Source organism: Leptodactylus fuscus, chromosome 1 (assembly GCF_031893055.1).
Source record: "Leptodactylus fuscus isolate aLepFus1 chromosome 1, aLepFus1.hap2, whole genome shotgun sequence".
Lineage (NCBI taxonomy): Eukaryota > Metazoa > Chordata > Amphibia > Anura > Leptodactylidae > Leptodactylus > Leptodactylus fuscus.
The window spans coordinates 216910840-216934617 of NC_134265.1; the positions used below are offsets into that span (position 1 = coordinate 216910840).

At 45.0% G+C, this 23778-nt stretch overlaps 1 protein-coding gene across 1 annotated transcript in view; it reads right to left on the reverse strand.

Moving 5' to 3' along the window:
* Nucleotides 1-23778, reverse strand: part of ARHGEF18 (Rho/Rac guanine nucleotide exchange factor 18) — a 272094-nt gene that overhangs the window by 4483 nt on the left and 243833 nt on the right. The window contains 5 exon segments of the mRNA XM_075283699.1: nucleotides 465-926; nucleotides 12688-12735; nucleotides 20158-20202; nucleotides 20452-20537; nucleotides 23245-23379. Of these exon segments, the coding sequence (XP_075139800.1) occupies nucleotides 465-926; nucleotides 12688-12735; nucleotides 20158-20202; nucleotides 20452-20537; nucleotides 23245-23379 (776 nt within the window).

Sequence of the window (23778 nt, forward strand, 5' to 3'; positions counted from 1 at the left end):
GTGTTTGACCTTTTTAATGTATGTGAGGGATGAGAGGAAAATAAATAAAGATTTGGATTAATATTAACATTCTACAGGAGTTCCAAGTGAAGTGCACATACTGGAGATTCTAAACAGTTTGAGGCTCTAAACAGAAACAGATACGCAATTAAAAAGCAGTTCCCTAACAAAACAGACGGATCCCATAGACTATAATGATACTGTATGTGTGGTTTCTGCACAAAACATGTGGAGAGAAAAGTGTTGCTTGCAGTACTTTTCTCTCTGTATGTTTCATGCGGAAACCATACGGTCCTTATTATATAGTATATGGGATCCGTGTGGTTTGTTAGGTAACTGCTTTTTAATGCGTATAGGTTTGCTGAATGCTGATGTGAACAGAGCCTGAGTGCTAAAGGCTGGTGATCCCTATATGTAACAGATTACCCTAACCACATAGAATTTTTAATGGAGATGATACATACCAGTGTAACCTGCACCAAGTCTGGAGTGAATGATCCTGCACTGACTGGCTTCTTTATCTTTTTTAATTGCTCCAATCGCTCTCTGTCTTTCTCCACTGCTTTTTGAGCTTCGCGCAGCCGTTCCAAATCATGCTGATAGGCCTCTCTCTGTGCTTCTAGTTCTATGCGGTCCTGTCGCAGCTTCTCCATTTCAGTGCGTGAAGCCTCCTCTCTTTGCCGCAGCTTCATCTCAGTATCTTCCATGTCCTTTTGTTGTTTGCTCCTTTCACGTTCCCACCGTTGTTTATCCTGTTTAAGCTGGTCTTGCAGTTTTTGCACATTAGCGTATTCTTCTCTCTGTTTTTCGAAGTTCCGTTGTTTCTCCTGTTCGAGCAACCAATTTCCCCTGGATGACTGCTGTCGAAATTGCTTTTCACGTTCTCTTTGCACATCTAAGTAGCTGTCCTGTTGTGCTATCAAGGCCTAAAAATTATAACAGCATTGTAAAAATGTGCTACTGTTTATCTGGTGGTCACAAGTTAAAGTTAAAATGCTATGCAATGTGCAGCCAGACTGGAAAAAGGAGGAGCTGGCCAGTATGGGAAAAAATTTAGTATAACTTGTCATCTGAAAATTTACACCTTTGGTTTTACTTAGAAAAAGTCATTGAAACATGGGGTCGGTCCAATAAGGCATTGAAGGATAAGCAGTGTCATACATGGGGTAGGGGGACTGTGAATCATAAATGACAATGTATACTGAATCCTTTCCCAAAACTCTCAGATACTTCTGCTTTATAACATGAAGCCTGCAGATCACATTGCATTATTCATATGAAAGGTTCCCTTTAAGGAAAAGTAAAAAAAATAGGACCTTTGTGATTTTAATATAAAATAAATTTATAGAATACCGTTCGATCGAGTAGGTATTCGATCGAATATCAGGCTATTCGACATATTCGAACAAATACCACATGGTAAACACAGTAAAAATGTGTATACCCTCCCACCTTCCCTGGCGCTTTTTTTGCACCAATAACTGTGCAGGGGAGTTGGGACAGGAAAGAGGAAAATGTAGGCATCGAAAAAAAAAAATAGGAAAAAGTCATTGGCTGGCGAAATCAGGTGAACTCGGATCTATAAGAATAGTAGCAGCCATGTTTGTGTCTTTTGCGGCTGGGATAGTTAGGGAGAGACATCGTGCTGAGGGTCAGAGAGATATTTTAGCTTCTGATAGGCAGGAAATATTCTGAAAACAGCAACACTGCTTGAAGAGTCTATAAACACCATCAGCTTATAGGCTTATCCTGCAGAAAGTTCTCAAAACCACTTTTTAGGGCTGAAAATCCATAGCGCTGGTATACAGTGTATACCTGGGCCGAAGCAACAGAATGGGGCTGAGACTGTAAATGCTGCTAGGGGAAGTTAAAATTGAAAGAAAGGGGTGAAAGAATGACTACTGGGGGTGGTAGGGCTGAATTGGCACAAAAAAAAAAATCTCTGCTTGAGACCTGAAGCAACAGAATGGGGATGACACTGTAAATGCTGCTGTGGGAAGTCACAATTGAAAGAAAGGGGTGAAAGAACGTCTACTGGGGGTGGCAGGGCTGAATTGGCACAAAAAAAAAAAAATCTCTGCTTGAAAAAAACAGAATGGGGCTAACACTGTAAACGTAGTACTGGGGTAGGCAGTGCTGAATTGGCACAAAGGGGCACAAAAAAAATCTCTGCTTGTGGCCTGAAGTAACAGAATCCTATTAATATTAAAAGGTGAAAGTTTGTGTGTTTGGATGTTTGTTCCTCAATCACAGCCAAACAGCTGAATGGATTTGGGGAAAATTTCACACACACCAACATATTACCCAGGAAAAGGTAGTAGGCTACTTTAAATGTGGGTCACTCACCCCAAATACCGCTACCGTGACCCTCCAAAGAATCCTCCGGCATGGCTGTAGCAGCTGGCATTCCGCCAGTGCTGGTCTGTGCACGCACCTCCTATTGGTGCATGGCAGGCTGTGGGCGGGCTCTGGAGCCAGGGCTGCGGCACCAGGTGAAGGTGGGCGTGCCGATTCAGCAGGGAAACAGTGAGGAAGATGGCGGCAGCCCACATGGTCCCGGCACCGCAGCTATCCCAGACCACCTACATAGCTCGCGGACGGCTAAGGAGGAGGCTGCTGCACCTGACACACCACAGGACAGTGCAGCAGGTACAGGGGGTGTCCCTAGGTCAGTGTCCCCAGGGATCAACCACATTCCCCAGCTTCATGCCCCCCCCCCCCCCCCACATCAGCCCCAGTGTTGGACTTGCCTTGCCACACTCCCCCCGCTGCTGTCTCCGCTCAATCACTGTACATAGGTGTCGGGCGGCTGGCTGCGTATGGCAGGTAGACTGCAATAGAGGCGCCGGGATTCTATAATGCACTGTATAATACCAACGCCTCTATTGCAGTCTACCTGCCTAGGATGCAATACAAGTGCACGGCTGACAGGCCAAGGAGGCAGCGCGAGGCTCTGGCTGTCATAGCAACCTGACGCCGGCCCCCGCTCTGCCTCAAATATGCCACACGCAGCCAGCTGCCCAACACCTATGTGCAGTGAGCGAGAGGATAGGGAGCGTGGCAAGGTGAGTCCAACTACACTGGGGCCAATGTAGGGGGAGGGACATGAAGCTGGGAACAGAAATGGGGGACAAGAAACTGGGGGCAGAGATGGGGGGACAAGAAACTGGAGGCAGAGATGGGGGGACAAGAAACTGGGGGCCGATGAAGGAGGGGACAAGAAGCTGGGGGCAGATGAAGAGGGGTGCAAGAAACTGGGGGCAGATGAAGGAGGGAACAAGAAGCTGGGGGCAGATGAAGGGGGGTGCAAGAAACTGGGAGCAGAGATGGGGGGACAAGAAACTGGAGGCAGACATGGCGGGGACAAGAAACTGGGGGCAGACATGGGAGGACAAGAAATATAAGCGGTTCAGCGCCACCGCCAACCCGCAGACGAAGTCGCGGTTAACTGCTAGTGGGGCATAAACTTGAAATGCAGGTGCACAAATCTAACTAGAACTCAAAAGTAAGCATAGACATGCAGGTTCTATCATGAAGTTAAAAGTAGAAGAGTGGCTCAGCAAGTGACAGTTGGGGTTCATTGTGTACACTCTATGCCACAAAAAAGGCTAACTGGGGGGCGTATTTGCACCCCCTCACCAAACTCACCCAAACCTCAGCTGGGGGAAGCTTCCACTCACCCCAAGGTCCACAGGTCCAAGATCGGAGAGGACAGGGCTGTAGTTGGCCAGGTACTCACGCAACATGCGCCTATACTTTTCTCTCCTGGTGACACTAGTCCCTTCAGTGGCGGTAGTTTGGCCGGTGGGGGGAGGCATTAACGTGTCCCGCACCTTGAAGAGTGTTCCTCTGGTGGTTGCCGCCAGGGTTGATGGAAACATTTCCATAATATTCTGCACCAGGTGCTTGTGGCAATCATTTATGCGATTGTTCCTCTTCCCTACCAAAATGAAAGACTGGAGGATTGCAAAAATCCAGTATTGGTTGCTCTCCATGATGTGAACAATGCCTTTGTCTCTGGAAAAGCAGCCCAACATGAAGTCAGCCATGTGTGCCAGAGTGTTACTTGGCATGACTTTGCTGCCCCCACCGGAAGGTCACTCTCCATTTTCTCCACTTTCAACTCCCCTTCACACCATCCGCGCAGAAGCAATGGGATGCACTGAACTTTCCCGCTAGCTGCCACTTCATCCTCCTCCTCTTCCTCTGTCATCCAATGGTGACAAGATGACAGGAGTGTGCTCTGAATGTTTTCAAGCTACTAGCGGCTATTTTAGACTTACGAAAATGGCTGCACTTTCACCAGTATATCAGGCACAATGGGGTAGGTTTTTAAAAACCTTTGCACCAAGTTGAAAATGTGGGCCATGTGTGGACTGTGTTTGAGTCTGGCAAGCTCCAGAGCCACTACTAGGCTCTGGCCATTATCACATACGACCATGCCTGGGCTCAGGCGTATCGGCGAGAAAGACACTGCCGTTTCGTCTAGGATGGCATCCCTCACCTCCGGGGCAGTGTGTTTTCTGTCGGCCAAGCTGAGCTTCAGCACAACCTGCTCATGTCTCCACACGCCAGTGCTGCAGCGTTTACAGCTTGCAGGAGGGGTCGATTTTGCAGCGGAGGAGTAAGCTTTCTGAGAACCCCTGGCATGAATTTTGGGCTGGGAGAGGAGATAGGCAGCCCCAGCTTGCGAGCCGGGCCCAGACTCCACTACATTTACCCAGCCTGTCATTATATAGCAGCAGCGTCACTGACCGCATGCGCTTGTCCTTGCGTCGGTGGTCAAGTGGACCTTAGAGCAAAGTGCGGAACTCAGGGCCCAACTGATGTAATTGGACATGTACTGGCGCAAGGTGGGGACGGCACACCAAGAGAAGTAGTCATGGCTAGGGGCAGCATAGCGAGGTGCCGCAGCTGCCATCAGGTCACGGAAGCCCTGAGTCTCCACTAGCATAAACGGCAACATCTCCAGGGCCAGCAGTTTTGAGATGAGGACGTTGAAGGCTTGGGCGTGTTGGTGGGTTGCACTGTACTTCTGCCTGCAATGAAACGGCTGGGAGATGGGGAGTTGCTGGGAAGAGGCGCATGATGGTGCAGGCAAAAGGAGCAGAGGCAGGAAAAGGGGCAGATGAGGGTGAACTCCCCAAAGTGTCAGAGGCAGATGTGGAGGTGTCCAGGCTGGTGGTCTGGACTGCAGCAACAGCACTGGAAACAGTGGAAGAGGCTGTGTCGGCCAAGCTGATCAGCTTCAGCACAACCTGCTGACATCTCCACACACCAGTGCTGCAGCATTTCCAGCTCGCAGCTGGGGTCAATGTTATGGTGGAGGAGGAGGCTTTGTGAGAACTCCTGCCAGGAATCTTGGGTGGGGAGAGGAGATAGGCTGCCCAGTTTGCGACCCGGTTGTAGCCTCCACTACATTCACCCAGCCTGTCGTTACAGAGATGCAGCGCCCCTGTCCGCATGCGCTTGTCCAGGCGTTGGTGGTCAGGTGGACCTGAGAGCAATGCTCGAAACTCGGGGTCCGCCTGATGTTATGGGACATGTGCTGGTGGAAGGCGGGGATGGCACACAAAGAGAAGTAGTGATGGCTAGGGGCAGCATAGCGAGGTGCTGCAGCTGCCATCAGGCCCGAGTCTCCACAAGCAGAAAGGCCAACATCTCCAGGGTCAGCAGTTTTGAGATGTGGACGTTTAAGGCTTGGGCATGTGGGTGGGTTGCGTTGTACTTCTGCCTGCGATCAAACACCTGGGAGACGGAGATTTGCTGGGAAGAGGCGCATGATGGTGCACTGAGCCCAGTGCTTGCCTTACAAATGACAGCGCATGGCTAAGATGGTTAGGTTGTCTTTCTCAGAGCCCCTATTCAGTTTTGAGTTGCACAGTGTGCAAACTGCACGCAGTTTGTCCTACGCGCATATGTTAAAAATCTACACACCATCGAGGGACGTGGCCTCGATGGGTGACTTTTGGGCGAGTGGCTAGTGCAGGGAACATCTTGGGCTTTGCTGGCTCTGGCCTGGCTTCTGTGAAGCAGCTGTCCTGTGCCTCTGAACATGCCTCTGCCTCTAGCCACCTTTTTTGGTGCTGCACTTGCCTCCAGATCTACACTGCTTTCCACGCCACACATCACCCCTGTCCAGGTTGGGTCGGTGGCCTCATCGACCACCACCTCCTCTTCCAATTGCTCACTCTCCTCTTACTGCAAACCGCACATAACCACAGCCTGCCCTGATGGCAACTGTGTCTCGTCATCATCACTGAGGCAGAGAAACGCTTGTGGCAGGTCCAAAACCACAAAATCGGCAAGAGATGGCGGATGCTCCAGTGTTTGGGCATCAGGACAAAGAAATTCGTCTGTTAGCTCCTTGGATTCGTGAAGTGAATAGAATCGAAGAGTGGAAAAGGACCCAAAAACAGCTCCTGACATGTTGGGAGGAAGGAGGGACAGACTCTTGGGTATGAACAAGACTGGAAGTAGTGGCTGACTGGCTAGTGGAAAAGCCGCTGGAAGCATTATCCGCTAGCCATTGTAACACCTGTTCCTGGTGCTCGGGCCTCGTCAGCGTTGTAGCCAGCACCCTGCTTAACGCAGCTATCAAGTCAAGGATTGTGATGAGCGCATGCAAATGTTTCTTTAGGTTTAAAGTAGTGTTTTTGTCCATATTAATGTAGAGGAAAGCAGGTTTCCAAGTATTTTTCCACTTTCCATAGAGGTTTGGAAAGTGTCTAGTTGATAGGCTGTGATAGTGGGGTAATACTGGGACTTGGGCGTGTTAGAGTCACCCAGGCATGCTTCCCCTGCTGTCCCAGTTGCATTCCAGAGGTGTTGGCATCATTTCTTGCGGTGTCATTGTGGACTTGGCGACTCTCCTTAGTCGAATTGTGGTTTCCCCTGAAACGAGCATTTTTTTCCCCATAGACTATAATGGGATTCGATATTCGGTCAAATATTGAGGGGCTACTTGAAATGAATATCGAACATTTCACTACTCGCTCATCTCTAACAACAACACCTTAGGGGGCATTCACACGGAGTAACGCCGGGCGTGTATCACAGCCGTACACGCCGGCGTTACGGCAGACAGCCGAACACTTTCCATTCACTTCAATGGGAGCGCTCGTAACAGCGGCATTTACGAGCGCTCCCATTGAAGTGAATGGGAAGTGTTCGGCAGTCTGCCGTGATGCCGGTGTGTACGGCTGTGATACACGCCCGACGTTACTCCGTGTGAATGCCACCTTATACAGTATAAGAAGGAAAAAAAAAAAAAAAGCAAGCTTAAGGGGCGTGCAACGTGTCTGCCCGTGAGCGTCTTCTGGTCTCTGCATTTTTTTTAATTTTTTTTTTAACCGGACACAAAGTCGGACATGTAAGACTTTGTGTCAGGCAAAAAAAAAAAAAAAGGGTTTCAGCGGAGACCAGAAGACGCTCACGGACGGACACTGACTGCCAAGTTTCCATCTCCTGTTGGCAGAAGATGGAAACCCACAAAGCGTAGTCTAGCTGCAGGTGTGAACCTGCGCTGATACGTATAAAGTGCACAAAGACAATAATAATCTCAAAAAATAACATATCGATTAAACATGATGGAAGATAAAACAAAAAAAAACAAACACACACAAAAAAAAAGGTATAGAAACCAAGAACCAGGGATCAATAGAGGGAGAGTTAGTAGCGTCACAATGTTAAGAAGTAAGGGAAGGGAGGGTGGAGGACCTTGCTCCAGGGGGAGGTAATAAAAGCTGGAGACAGTGTGGCAGGCCTGGGGTATTGGACTGACTAATCTAAGGTGCCTATACTTTAATCAAGGATTGGGCAAATGTCAAAAATGATGACCTTCATTTTTTCATGAAGCATGATGGAATTATCTCTGTGCACAACATTGGTCAAGGAGAGGTATGAGCTCTTCCAATGAAAGGCAATGTAAATATGTGCAGCCACCAGGATGTATTGGAGTAGTGTGTATGTAGTGTGCTTGAGGTTTAAAAGGAGCAGATAGAGGGAACAATTTACTAAAAAGCCAGTGCCAGGACCTTTGAAAGTGAATAGTGATGACCATAAAATTTAAAGGGGCTCTATCATTAGGAAAAGTCATTTTTAGCTAAGCAAATACTTGCATAGCCTTTAGAAAGGCTATACCAGGGGGACACACGGTGGCTCAGTGGTTAGCACTGCAGCCTTGCAGCGCTGGAGTCCTGGTGTTCAAATCCCACCAAGGGCATAAAACCATCTGCAAGGAGTTTGTATGTTCTCCCTGTGTTTGCATGGATTTCCATCCCATATTCCAAAAAAGACATACTGATAGGAAAAAATGTACATTGTGAGGTCTACGTGGGGCTCACAATCTACATTAAAAAAAAAAAAAAAAAAAAAGGCTATACCACACCTACCTTTTGTATCTAAATTGCATCAGTTTTTGAATAAGTCCATTTTTATTCATATGCTAATTAGCCTTCTCCGTGCACCCGGAAGTGCCTGTGATCACTGTCTGCTATTCTCTGTGTAGGAGAGCAGAGAGAGGAGTCATCAGCACAGCAGCCTCTGCTGTACATACACATAGAGAATAGCAGAGAGGAGTGTACGGTGAGACTTCCAGGGCATGGGGAATGCTAATTAGCATATGAATAAAAACAGACTTATTCAAAAACTAAAGGTAGGTGTGGAATAGCCTTTCTAAAGGCTATGCAAGTATGTGCTTAGGTAAAAATGACTTTCCCCAATGATAGAGCCCCTTTAAAAACATAGGCAAGAAGAGCCCAAAAGCCCAGGATAGATTGTGGAAGGCTTTCCCGAAGTCTAAAGCTAATAGAGAGATGGATTGAATTGGCAAATAGCCCAATGGACAATGGTGCAAAGTTTCCTAACGTTGTCAGAAGTCTGTCTACTGGAAATAAATACTACCTGATCAGTGTGGATGAGGGACAGCAGGAGTCCATTCAAACGGGTTACAAAGATAAATGAAAATAATGTAATGTCTAAGTTTAAAAGCGAAGATGGGTCTATAACTAGCTGAGGTGGTAGCATCTTTGCTGGGCTTCCAGATCTGTGTGGACCTTAGTCCTTTAGAGTTTTAGGCGAAAGTCTTCCATCATTAGGGTACCACGAACTGTGGCCGGGTCAGTATCCAAGGCACTGTGCGAAGGGCAAAAAATTGCAGGGTCGGTCAGTAGGGATTAGTTTAGACTCCAGGTGGGACTGTAGAGGGTTGGAAAGCAAACTTTAGCACTACTAGGTCATGATTTGACCAGACACAGGGGATATGGAGGCATAGGTCAGGGAGCATCGAAGAGGAAAGAAGAATCTTATGTATCCTAGTGTAGTGGTGGAGAAATCTATGTATATAACCTTTCTGGTTCGCACTGTAGTCACCCCAGGCATCTGCAATATTAACGGACTGCATGGCTGAGCAAACCTTCGCTTTGGAGGAGTGTTTGTTCACAGAGGGGGAGAAGTGGTCTAAAGTAGCACTAACAGTAAAATCAAAGTCCCCGTACCAAACTATTTACCACATATGTATGAAAACGATACATATGTGGCATCACGACGTCCGTAACAACCTGTACAACAAAACAAACACTATCTACCAGACACGGGGTACATCGGAATGGGGAAGGGGGGCTAGAAGGAAAATAAACGCGAGAAGTAATAATTTTTTACCATCTCGCCTTACAAAATATCCTATAGCCAATAAGCCATATGTACCCCATTACAAAAAGCCCCAGATCTGGGGTGATTCAATGGTGAAAACTATGTTCGGCATTGAGATCATCTTGTAAATGAATCCAAGCTCATCTTCATAGCCCTAACATATCCTGAGATATGAAGCTCTCCAACTCCCTACTGCCTCAGGCAGAACTTAGAAATGCATGAAGCAGAGGGGAGAAGCAGAGCTGCAGACTGCAGAGACAATGGATGTCCATAAATTAAGTTATGTTTAGCAATGTGAAATGACAAAGGGAAAAAGAATTGAACATTCTTATTGAAATGTATTTAATAAGTACAAAAGCGCTTGTTGGTGATGACAACTTCAAGATGCTTCCTGTATAGAGAAACTAGTAGCTTGCATGGCTCAGGTGTGGCCCGTTTTTCCACACAAACACTCTAGAAATCCTGAAGGTTCTGTAGACTCCTACGAAGTCTGAGCTTTAGTTCTTCTAATGGATTCAGGTCAGATGATTGGCTGGGCCATTCTAGTAGCTTTATTTTCGCTCTCTGAAACCAATTGAGAGATTTCTTGGCTGTCTGTTTGGGATCATTGTCTTGGTGAACTATCCACCTTAGTTGGCAGCAGATTTTTATCAACAGTGCTCAATGGAAAACTCCTTTTTATAGGCCATCAGCTGAATGGGCAGATATTATTTGTCACTAAGTGGCAGGATTGCTTTCTATTGGATTTCATCTGGTGTCATACCATTCCATGTCTTTTAGCACCTCTCCATGTGTTCACTATTTTTTCCTTGCGTCATTTCTCATAATTACAGGGGGGAGGGCATTCTTCACCACTCAGCGTCATCAACGCTACGGACTCCACTGTCAGAAGGGCGTATCTGACAGTCTGTGTGGAACACCCCTCCTGACAGTGAAGAGCTACGGTAACAGCACCGATAGCTCTTCACCAAGGGCACATAACAGGAAAATTGTCAGCTTTCTAGCGGTACCCGAGGACCTGAAATGTCCTTTTTGATAGAGTCCAGCTGTGTGTAATTTAGTCTTAGTATAAACACTCCTGTTGTATGAAGGTCTCAGTGGTTTGTTAGAGATCACTAGTGAACAGACAGCATCACGAAGACCAAGGAACTCACCAAATACGTCAGAGATAAATTTGTGGACAACTTTAAATCCGGGTTACGTTATAAAAACATATCCTAAGCTTTGAGCATCCCAAGGAGCATTGTTCAATCATCCAAAAACGTAAAAAGTATTCTACAACTGCAAAGCTACCAAGACATGGCTGTCCACCTAAACTAACAGATTAAGCAAGGAGAGAGCTGAACAGAGAGAAAGCCACTCTGGAGAAGCTGCAGGAACCCAGAGTACAGGTGGGAGAATCTGTCCACAGGATAATTATACATTGTGCACTCCACAAATCTGGTCTTTATGGAAGAGTGGCAAGAAGAAAACCATTGTTGAAAGAAAGGACATAAGAAGTGCTGTTTGTAGTTTGCCACAAGCCACATAGGGGACACAGCAAACATGTGGAAGAAGATGCTCTGGTCAGAAGAGACCAAAGTTGAACTTTCTGGCCTAAATGCAAAGCGCTATGTGTGGCGGAAAAGTAATACTGCTCATCACCCTGAACACATTATCCCCACTGTGAAGAAAGGTGGTGGCAGCATCATACTGTGGGAATGCTTTTCTTCAGCAGGGACAGGGAAGCTGGTTAGAGTTGATGGGAAGATGGATGGAGCTAAATACAGGGCAATTCTGTCAGAAAAATCTTTTGCGGCTTCCAGCCGGTTGAGACTGAAAAGGAGTCTCACCTTCCAGCAAGACAATGACCCTAAACATACAGTCAGAGCTACAGTGGAATGGTTAAGATTAGAGATGAGCAAGTAGTATTCGATCGAATACCTCCCCTGCATAGTTATTGGTGTAATCAGTCGAATACCACGTGGTAAACGCAGTAAATATGTGATGCCCCTCCCACCTTCCCTGGCGCTTTTTTACACCAATGACTATGCAGGCGAGTATTCAATTGAATACTACTCACTCATCTCTAGTTAAGATCAAAGAATATTCATGTGTTTGAATGACACAGTCAAAGTCCAGACCTAAATCCCATTGAGCATCTGTGTCAAGATAAGAAAATTGCTGTTCACAGACTCTCTTCCATCCAATCTAACTGAGCTTGAACTATTTTGCAGAGAAGAAAAGGCAGAAATCTCAGTCTCTAGATTCAAAGGCTTGCAGCTGTAATTGCAGCGAAAGGTGGCTCTACAAAGTATTGATATAGGGGGGGGCTGAATACTTTTGCAAGTCACATTTTTCAGATTTTTATTTGATAAAAATTTTGAAAACCATTAGAGATGAGCGAGTACTGTTCGGATCAGCCGATCCGAACAGCAAGCTCCATAGAAATGAATGGAAGCACCTGGTACTTCCGCTTTGACGGTGGCCGGCCACGTCCATTCATTTCTATGCGAGCGTGCTGTTCTAAAAACCATGTATCATTTTCCTTCCACTTGACTATTATCTGCTACTTTGTGTTGGTTTCTGATTTAAAACCACAAACATAAATGGATTTTTTTTGAGATTTTAAGGTGACAAAATGTGAGAGGGGTATGAATACTTTTGTAAGCCACTGTAACTTCATTTATGGACATCTATGGATTGACTTCTTTGCCTGTGTGGATTGGATGGGTTGTTACCAACATCTGGCTAGAATTTCATGTCAATAGTACCTTTTGAAATATATTTACTAAGAAAGTTGGTGACGTATTTGACCCATGGTATTTTATATATCTAGATAGATAGATATTAATTGAGACACGCACACAAGCACACTTCTATCTTCAGCGAAACTCCAGAAGAGACCCATTGAGCAAAAGGACCAGAACAACACTGGAGCATCAAGGAGATGAGAGTATGAATTTTTTTTACTGCCTCTGACTGATTTAAAAGATAAAAGGGGATTGTCCATTTTTGCCTGGACAACTCCTTTAATAACAGCGCCAAAAAACTCACCTGTAGGCTATACAGCATTTTTATCAGTGTTTGCACCTTCACAATAATCTGTTAAAAAAAAAATAAAATCAATCAGAAACTGAAAGGCATCTCTATACTGCACAGGTATGAAAAAAAATCCATATAATTACAGATGTACTTGATACTCAAATTACGTGACTGCTTGTGGGATTAACTCCACCTTCTACTTCAATAGTCATAATCAATGATACCAATGTTTTCTTAATAGAAGCAGATTTTATTCCACAATTTGCCTTTTATTCTTTCTGGTCGCTTACAATCTTTCAGTTATGCCAACTGGCATACACATTTCTAAGTTTAACAGACCTTACTACTATTATTGTGTAGCAGTCCAAAGTTAGGAAGCATGTGGCTGTATAACAAAGCAAGAATGTACTTGTACAAAGCCAGGACCCAAACGCTGTGAAAATGCAGTGGTTTGACCACAGCAAAACATGCTACGTTTTACTTGCCAAGCATAGTGTATGGCATCCTGGATAATCCCAACCACGCATTGCAAAAAAAAAAAAAAAACTAAAAAAAATTCTAGAGTGGAAATGCAGGGATTTTAATAACGCTTGTGTTTTTGTAAACTGCAGCATCTCAATTAAACCTACAGAAACGCTGGTGTTTTACATGTAAGTATAATAGAGGCATAAAATCCACATAAGAATTCGGAAAACACAATTTTTTTTCCGTTGCTGTCTTTTCCACAGCGTTTTTTGGCTGTGGCCTTAGCCCAATATGGTAGTCAAGCAGTATGGTACACACCCAAAATATTGCAAGAAAAAGGATGTAACATAGCCGAAAAGTTGCATAGAATATCAAAACAGAAGGTCTGCTATATAGCTATGTTCTGTATGGGAAAGGGGAGGGCATCTGTACTTAAAGGTAGCTATACATGTTTTGGCCGATATATGCATGCTTGGCTCAGTCATAAAAGCATGTGCTTGTTGCTGTCATCTGTCATAGGTGGATTGCAGACAATAACAGTAGTGTAGAAATGGACACAGATGGAGAATCGTGACTGTTTTTCTTCACATTGACTCTAATGCCAACAACATTATGGACTGTCTTCAGGCATGTTTGTTCACTTTTCTTTCAGTAAAGTAAAAAACCTGATGAAAGTGAATGCAGACAGCCTAAATGACAAATACAGGCAAAGCTCCCTTTGTAGCGTGTCTAAGGCCCCACGTAGACTTTTTCACCGAAAGACCTCAGAGGTTTCCCCTGCAGACTTTCTGCTTCAATTATACCGTATCTATAGTTTTCGCAGGAATAATTGACATGCTGTGATTTCCAAAAACATTGGTTTTCAAAATCAAAGCATTTCTGCGGCATGTATATTTCTGTAATGTGTGGATGGGATTTGCATCATTTATGCCATGTGTGGCTTTGGCCTTAATGTTCATTGCTCTCATCTATCACTGGATGAGAACAAAAGACATTAAATAGCAGCAGTGAGAACCCAGCCCAAACCTTCCTGTTTATGTGCACCTGGTCTCCACCTGGAAATTCTGTTCTCCATTTTATTTCTGGTGGAAACTGGGTAGACCCAATTATAGTCTACAGGGTTTGCAAGTTTTCGAAGGCAGCTATGTTTTTAAGCGGATCCCTCAAACGAAAAACCTGAATGCAGGTGTGAAACAAGCAAAAGCCTCTGACAAACTGTTCTCCCATGGGGTTATCGAAGATTTTATCAAATCACTATTTTAATTTTTCATGCCCCCTCATTTTTACATAGGTGATAGTGGGGTGCTGTGAGGGTTAAATATAGATAGATTAAAATTATATTAGTGGCTAAAAGTGTATCCCAAGCAAATCATGTGATTTACGGTCCATGGTCATGTGATTTACAGTCCATGGTCATGTGATGAGCACACAGGTGCACAGCTGATTACCAGGCAGATGTCTGAATATTGTGCTGTGACTATAACGAGTGGCACCTGTGCTCATCACATGACCATGGACCATAAATCACATGACCACGGTCAGTTTTATCCTCTAGATGTAACAGAATGAATGACAGCAAGAAGAGATCTAGAAAACCATGAGGAATTGATACAGAAAGTATATTGGAAAATTGTATATCTTTTTATTGTACATTTTGTTTGTCAATATTGGTCTCAAAGTGGTCAACCTCTTTAAGCGTTTTTTTTTTTTTTTTAACAATGTCTATGGCTAACAGACTGTCATCAGTTATACTGTAAAATTTTTTATTTTTTTTTTGTGCATTACAATGCTAATGCATTGAAAAAAAAATGGCAGGTCTACTGCAGGCTACATAGAGTCACTATAATTGTGCTACCCCTTGGATGCTGCGGTCACATAAAACATTCGAGAACTGGAAGTAATGCAGCGGGCCCATGACATCACTCTTCTGAACTCACTTCCTGGCAAAATCAACCAGGTATGTGGGGACTCTAGAAGGCCAGACCCCAGGCTGAAGAAAATACATATGGGCATCCCCCAATCTTGTCACAGGGGTTGCCCAGGGGGACATTTTTCAAGGCAGAACCCGTTAGATGCTGCGGTCAATTACAGCTAACACCCGCGTTTGATCGAATTGGTAATACCACGTGGCAAACGCAGTAAAAATTTGTATCCCCTCCCACCTTCCCTGGTGTGTTTTTGCACCAATAACTGTGCAGGGGAGGTGGGACAGGAACTACGAAAAAGTAGGTATTGAAAAAAAATTTTAAAAACCCATTGGCTGCCGAAAACATGTGACCTCAGATTTAAAAGAATAGCGGCCGCCATCTTCGTTTTATTTGCGGTGAGAGATAGGGAGAGAGAGAGCTGCTGAGGGCTACATAGAGATTAGCTTCTAGTAGGCAGGGAAGAACTGAAGAAAAACAACAGCTCTTTTCAGAGCTATACTGCGGGAGAGGAGTCGAGCTTTCCACGGAGTGTCCCCCCGAAAACTAACAGGGATACAGAGCAATTAGGTCCGGCTATATACGCTCAACCCAACTTTACAGGCGGTGCCCCCCCATAAACCTAATAGGGATACAGAGCATTAAGTATGGCTATATACGCTCAAACCAACTTTCCACTGTGTGTCCTCCCAAACACCTAACAGGGATACAGAGCAATTCAGTCCGGCTATATACGCTCAACCCAGCTTTGCAGGTGGTGTCCCCCCAAAACAGGGATACAGAGCAATTCAGTCCAGCTACATACACTCAACCGAGCTTTCCAGGCAGCGTCCCCCCAAACACCTAACAGGGATACAGAGCATTAAGTCCAGCTATATACGCTCAACCCAGCTTTGCAGGCGGTGTTCCCCCAAAACAGGGATACAGAACAATTAGGTCCGGCTATATACGCCCAACCCAGCTTTACAGGCGGTGTCCCCCCATAAACCTAACAGGGATACAGAGCATTAAGTACGGCTATATACGTTCAACCCAGCTTTACAGGCGGTGTCCCCCCATAAACCTAACAGGGATACAGAGCAATTCAGTCCGGCTATATACGCTCAACCCAGATCTCCAGGCGGTGTCCCCCCAAAACAGGGATACAGAGCAATTAGGTACGGCTATATACGCTCAACCCAGCTTTGCAGGCAGTGTCCCCTCAAAACCTAACATGGATACAGAGCAATTCAGTCCGGCTATATACGCTCAACCCAGCTTTCCACTGTGTGTCCCCCCAAACACCTAACAGGGATAAAGAGCAATTCAGTCCGGCTATATAAGCTCAACCCAGCTTTGCAGGCGGTGTCCCCCCCTAATACAGGGATACAGAGCAATTAGGTCCGGCTATATACGCTCAACCCAGCTTTACAGGTGGTGTCCCCCCATATACCTAACAGGGATACAGAACATTAAGTTCGGCTATATACGCTCAACCTAGCTTTCCTCGGTGTATAGACCAAAAAAAGTGCATTACTATACATCTAAAAATCACAAAGGGACAGGGACGAGGGTGGGGGCATGGAAATGCAGATGGGGAGCAAGGTTGCAGTCAACCAACAGCGTCTACCGTGCCTACTGCTCTGCAGAAGCAAGCATTGCGCTTCCCCTGTCCCCGGCATGATGGCCACATTAAGTAGGGGGCAGGGTAAAACACTAACTAGGCCCGAGCACCAGGAAGAGGTGTTACAATGGCTGGCGGACAATGCTTCCAGCACATTCTCCACCAGCCAGTCAGCCTCTACCTCAACTCCTCCTACCCAACAGTCTGGTCCTCCTTCCTCACAACATGCCCAATCTTCCCAGCAAAGTAATCCCACCTTTCCCCACCTCCCAGGAGCTGTTTTTGGGTCCATTCACTGTCCCTCTCTCTGTTCCACCACGTCCCGAATCACCGGAGGTATCAGATGAATTTCTGTGTCCTGATGCCCAAACAGTGGAGCATCCGCCATCTCCTGTTGTTGTTGTTGACCAGCAATCTGCCCTCAGTGACGACAATGACGAGACACAGTTGCCAAATCACAACAATCAACCAATTGAGTAAACTCAAAAAAATAGATAACTGCGCTGAACCAATAGCTAAAACCATGAATTTTTAATGTAGACAATTAATAAAACACACGACGCTGAAATGCCAGCATTTCGGGGTAACCACCCCCTTTTTCAAGTGATACAAGGTATGGAGCAAAGTTGAACCTGCTATGAAAACATAAGGGCTTGCCAGGTTGCTCTGTATATCGGTATGTGCTGACCTTGTCAGAGGAGGAGGAGCAGAGAGAGGAATTGGAAGAGGAGGTAGTGGATGACGAGGACACTGACCCGACGAGGACACTGATCGACCTGGACAGGAGGGATGTCAAGCGGGGAAAGCAGTGTAGATGTGGAGGAAAGTGCAGCACCAAAGAGGGTGGCTAGAGGCAGAGGCATGTCCAGAGGCAGAGGACAGCTGCTTCACCGAAGCCAGGCGACAGTCAGCAGGGCCCAAAATGTTCCCTATTCTAGCCAGCCTAGAAAAACTCCCACATCGAGGCCACGGTCTTCGGTGGTGTGGAAATTTTTTTATGTATGTGCGGAGGACAAATATAGTGTGGTTTGCACACTTTGCAATTCGAAACTGAGTAGGGGCTCTGAAAAGAGCAACCTTGCGACCACTGCCATGCACCGTCATTTGGAAGGCAAGCACTGGGCTCAGTGGGAGAGAACGAACGCAGGACAATCGTCGTCCGGCGTTGCGGCTACTACCTCTCCCACTGTTGCCAGTGCTGGCGCTGCAGTCCAGACCAGCAGCCAGGACACCTCCACATCTGCCTCCGCCACTTTGGAGACTTCTCCCTCATCCTCCCCTTTTCCTGCCTTAGCTCCTTCTCCTGCCTCAGCTCCTTCTCCTACACCATCATGCGCCTCTAACCACCAATCCACCATCTACCAGACATTTGAGCGCAGGCAAAAATACAGCGCTACCCACCCCCATGCATAAGCCTTAAACGCGCACATCTCCAAACTCCTGGCCCAGGAGATGTTGCGGTTCCGGCTTGTGGAAACTCAGGCCTTCCGTGACCTGATGGCAAGAGCGGCACCTCGCTATGCCGTCTTTAGCCGTCACTACTTCTCCCGCTGTGCCGTCCCCGCCTTGCACCAGCATGTGTCACGCAACATCAGGCGGGCCCTAAGTTCCACGCTTTGCACAAAGGTCCACTTGACCACCGACGTGTGGACAAGTGCATGCGGACAGGGACGCTACATTTCACTGACGGCACACTGGGTGAATGTAGTTGAGGCTGGGACCCGATCACAAACTGGGGCGGTCTACCTCATTTCCCCACCCAACATTCCTGGCAGGGGCTCTGAACCACCACCCTCCTCCTCCGCCATCACATCGACCCCAGCTACCTGGGCCCAGGCATGGTCATGTGTGATAATGGCTGGAACCTGGTAGCGGCTCTGGAGCTTGCCAACTTCCAACACTTTCCATGCTTGGCTCACGTTTTCAATTTAGTGGTGCAACGGTTTTTAAAAACGTACCCAAATTTACCTGAGCTACTGGTGAAAGTGTGGCGCTTGCGCTTGTGCGCCCACTTTCGCAAGTCTACAGTAGACGCGGCTAGCCTCCAAAAACTACAGCAAAGCCTCCATCTGTCAAAACACCGGCTGTTGTGCGACGTCCCCACACGCTGGAACTCGACATACCACATGTTGAGCAGAGTGTGTGAGCAGCAGAGACCCTTAATGGAGTACCATCTCCAAAACCCAAGGGTTCCTCAGAGTCAGCTCCCGCAGTTTCTGCACCATGAGTGGCCATGGATGGCAGACTTATGCGAGATCTTGCGTGTATTTGAGGAGTCCACCAAGAGAGTCAGCAGTGACGACGCACTTGTGAGTGTAACAATCCCGCTCCTATATGTCATGCGAGAATCCCTCATCGCCATCAGGGATAACGCATTGGACGCTGAGGAGTCGGGCATAGGAGCAGAACCATCCCAGCAGGATAGTCAGGGCACACTCCTGTCCACTTCACAGCGTATATTGAGGGAGGAAGAGGAGGAGGAGCATCACGAAGTGGCAGATGATCTTATTGTCACACAGGAGGCTAGCGGGGAAGTTCATTGCGTCCCATTGCTGAAGCGCGGATGGGGCAAAATGGAGGAGGAGGAGGAGGAAATGGAGAGTGACCATTCCGGTGGGGGCAGCGAAGTCATCCCAAGTAACACTCTGGCACACACGGCTGAATTCATGTTGGGGTGCTTTTCAACTGACAAACGCATTGTCAAAATCCTGGAGAGCAACCACCTAAAGGGCCTGAATCTCTGCTGGTAGCTCAGCTTAAGGGCCTCTAACTTAATTTGGAAGGGCTCACGTTAAGGGCCAGAAAAGTGAACACATCACACTCACATCCACAATGACAGTTAAGGGTGGGTACTGTTGGATTTCCCATTGCCTATTCCATCTGTGGTTGACATGGGCAACGTGATTTAAAGGGGTGCATGCTAATGTTTCTTTAGCTTAAAATTGGGGTTTCTGTCCATCCAATTGGGGAGGAAAGAAGGTTTCCAGGTATTTTCCCACTTTCATAGTGGTTTTTTGAGTGTGGAAAGTGTGTAGTTGATAGGCTGTGATGGTGAGGTAAAATTGTGACTTGGGCTTGTTAGATGCCCCCAGACATGCTTCCCCTGCTGTCCCAGTTTCATTCCAGAGGTTTTAGCATCACTTCCTGAGGTGTTATAGTGGACTTGGTGACCCTCCTGAGTCGAATTGTGGGTTCCCCTGAAACGAACGGTTTTTCCCCATAGACTATAATGGGGTTCGATATTCGTTCAAATAGTCGAACATTGAGGGGCTATTCAAAACGAATATCAAATATTTCACTGTTTGCTCATCTCTATTCTTTAACTGTGGTTTGATATGTTGAGTACCACAGGAGTAGCGTTTTGTTTATGTGGCATTACGACCTTATCAGAAAAGACATCTAATGGGTTTGTGAAGGCAAGTATGTGCCAGCTGCATTTTTGGTACCAAAAAAAAAAAAAAAAAAAAAAAGATTGAAAAAATACATTACCTCAGACTCTGGAGTACTGTTAATTTCTAATATGGATATTTCAGGCTATGAAAAAAGAAAATACTTTATGTTAAAGCCTGTTACCGTTTACTTTACCTGTTACCATATAACAAAAACAGCAAAGAACTTCATGATGGACAATTAATTTTAAAAATAATTAAAACCATTTGAATTTGCAAGGGGATTTTTTTTTTTTTTTAATGGAGTTTAGTATATTACATACACACTTAATTTTATACCACAATAATGAACAAACAGTTTTCCTAAATAGCAAATATAAAACAAGAGTTTTACCTCACAACGTACAAGGTCTTGAATTTGCGTTTCAGAACTAGTAGATGTGGTACGTCGTTCCTTGGTTCTCTGTTTAAGACTGCCAGCTATAAATCAAGATACCATATATTTAGATGCATGCTATGCATGATATGAAAGTAAAGGAAAGCAATTTGATTTCTTAATTTTTTCAGACTGTATTGTCAGAAATTGATCTATCGTTAAAAAGTATATTACACATGAAGTGCCAAAGTTTATGGACTATAAGATGCATTCATTTCTAGGGTAGGTGAAGTGCTTAATGGCTAAACACAGAGCATGAACACCAGGTTCTCCAATGATGGGGAACTTAAATTCCATGTAAAGCCTTCTTGTGAATGGAGTGCCAGCGCGTTTGTAAACACAGCTCTGCTATACAGGTCACACAACTCACAGATGCATATACTTATATTTACTAGGAATCTGTTCCACATTGTCCCCACTGTACAGTTCATGGTGCCTTTGAAGGTCAAGAGGGTAAAAGACCTTTGATGATGTGACTTAACACATTCTCATTACATCATCAAAGGTCCTTCATATTTTTTTCATGCTGGATTATAGGATTTAATTCTCTCTTTCTTTCTCCTGAACCACACAGATTTCTTTCTGGGAAAAGCGATTTATCCAACTGCCATTATATACCGATGACCCCATTACTACTCCATGACACCTACTAGGTTTACTATAGCCACTGACTTCCTCAATAAATTGCAGTACATTTATATTCAGGTCTCCTCCTGGGAAATAATAATAATAATAATAATAATAATGATGATAATAATAATAATAATAATAATGATAATAATAATGTGAAAGTACTAAAAAATATTTAAAAAATTGCTAAAAATAAATAAAAATATATATTTGGAGCACCCGGGACAAGATAGCATGTTTAAAAATAATATTTTAGCATGGGCCTGATGAGACCAAATCAGCAGTTGCAGGGAAGGTACAGTGGGGCAAAAAAGTATTTAGTCAGTCACCAATAGTGCAAGTTCCACCACTTAAAAAGATGAGAGGCGTCTGTAATTTACATGATAGGTAGACCTCAACTATGAGAGACAAAATGAGAAAACAAATCCAGAAAATCACATTGTCTGATTTTGTAAGAATTTATTTGCAAATTATGGCGGAAAATAAGTATTTGGTCAGTAACAAAATTTCATCTCAATACTATACTCAAAAATATCCTTTGTTGGCAATGACAGAGGTCAAACGTTTTCTGTAAGTCTTCACAAGGTTGGCACACACTGTTGTTGATATGTTGGCCCATTCCTCCATGCAGATCTCCTCTAGAGCAGTGATGTTTTGGGGCTGTCGCTTGGCAACACGGACTTTCAACTCCCTCTAAAGGGTTGAGATCTGGAGACTGGCTAGGCCACTCCAGGACCTTGAAATGCTTCTTACAAAGCCAATCCTTCGTTGCCCTGGTGTACTTTGGATCATTGTCATGTTGAAAGACCCAGCCACGTTTCATCTTCAATGCCCTTGCTGATGGAAGGAGGTTTGCACTCAAAATCTCACGATACATGGCCCCATTCATTCTTTCATGTACCCGGATCAGTCGTCCTGGCCCCTTTGCAGAGAAACAGCCCCAAAGCATGATGTTTCCACCCCCATGCTTTACAGTAGGTATGGTGTTTGATGGATGCAACTCAGTATTCTTTTTCCTCCAAACACGAGAAGTTGTGTTTCTACCAAACAGTTCCAGTTTGGTTTCATCAGACCATAGGACATTCTCCCAATACTCTTCTGGATCATCCAAATGCTCTCTAGCAAACTTCAGACGGGCCCGGACATGTACTGGCTTAAGCAGTGGGACACGTCTGGCACTGCAGGATCTGAGTCCCTGGCGGCGTAGTGTGTTACTGATGGTAGGCTTTGTTACATTGGTCCCAGCTCTCTGCAGTTCATTCACTAGCTCCCCCCGCGTGCTTCTGGGATTTTTGCTCACCGTTCTTGTGATCGTTTTGACCCCACGGGGTGAGATTTTGCGTGGAGCCCCAGATCAAGGGAGATTATCAGTGGTCTTTTATGTCTTCCATTTTCTAATTATTGCTCCCACAGTTGATTTCTTCAATCCAAGCTGGTTGCCTATTGCAGATTCAGTCTTCCCAGCCTGGTGCAGGGCTACAATTTTGTTTCTGGTGTCCTTTGACAGCTCTTTGGTCTTCACCATAGTGGAGTTTGGAGTCTGACTGTTTGAGGGTGTGCACAGGTGTCTTTTTATACTGATAACAAGTTTAAGCAGGTGCCATTACTACAGGTATTGAGTGGAGGAAAGAGGAGACTCTTAAAGAAGAAGTTACAGGTCTGTGAGAGCCAGAAATCTTGATTGTTTGTAGGTGACCAAATACTTATTTTCCACCATAATTTGAAAAAAAATTCTTACAAAATCAGACAATGTGATTTTCTGAATTTGTTTTCTCATTTTGTCTCTCATAGTTGAGGTCTACCTATGATGTAAATTACAGACGCCTCTCATCTTTTTAAGTGGTGGAACTTGCACTATTGGTGACTGACTAAATACTTTTTTGCCCCACTGTAAGTAACATTCATGAGAGATTAATGCTTCACTCTCCTATTCTATGGCGACACAGAGTTGACATGGACACACATGGATATTTTGTCACACAGCTGCACATGCCGCAGGGCTACTGTCAAATGCAACCAAGACTCATTTACAATTTCTTATTCTCAATGGCAACTCATTTTGTCTCCATCTGGATTTTTGTAGAAACATTCTACAATATTTTATTGAACAAATAACATTACTTTTGTTTGTATGGCCACAGTTACTATCGTAACCCCCAAACGTCTCCGATCTTCTAGGCAGACTGGTAACACCAGAGTTGGGATCATCATGCAGAGCAGTGAACTGTGATAGCAGCATAGTTTCAATTTTTTCAGCTGCATTTAAAAAAAAAAAAGAAAAAAGAAAAAGTTGAATTTTATTCTGTGATGGGAAACAACCAGCATATAGTAAAGAATGTACATTAACATTCAACATCAAATCAAAGTAATAGATTATAAAATATCCCGTGAGATCAACCTTCATGAAAAAAAAATGATGAAAGGTAATGAGTAGTGTCACACATATATATTACAGGGTTTTTATTAAGTAATTTTTTGTTATGTATAAGCATATTCCAATAGTTCTGTATTATAACCATTATTAACCCCTAGTAGTCAAATCAGTTGAAAAAGGACCTTTTCACTCCCTTCACCAAAGGCACTAATCTCTCCAGCCCCAGGGAATATAAAGGGAAAGCAGACTGTGTGCTAAATTCAGTGCACGGTCGGCTTTCT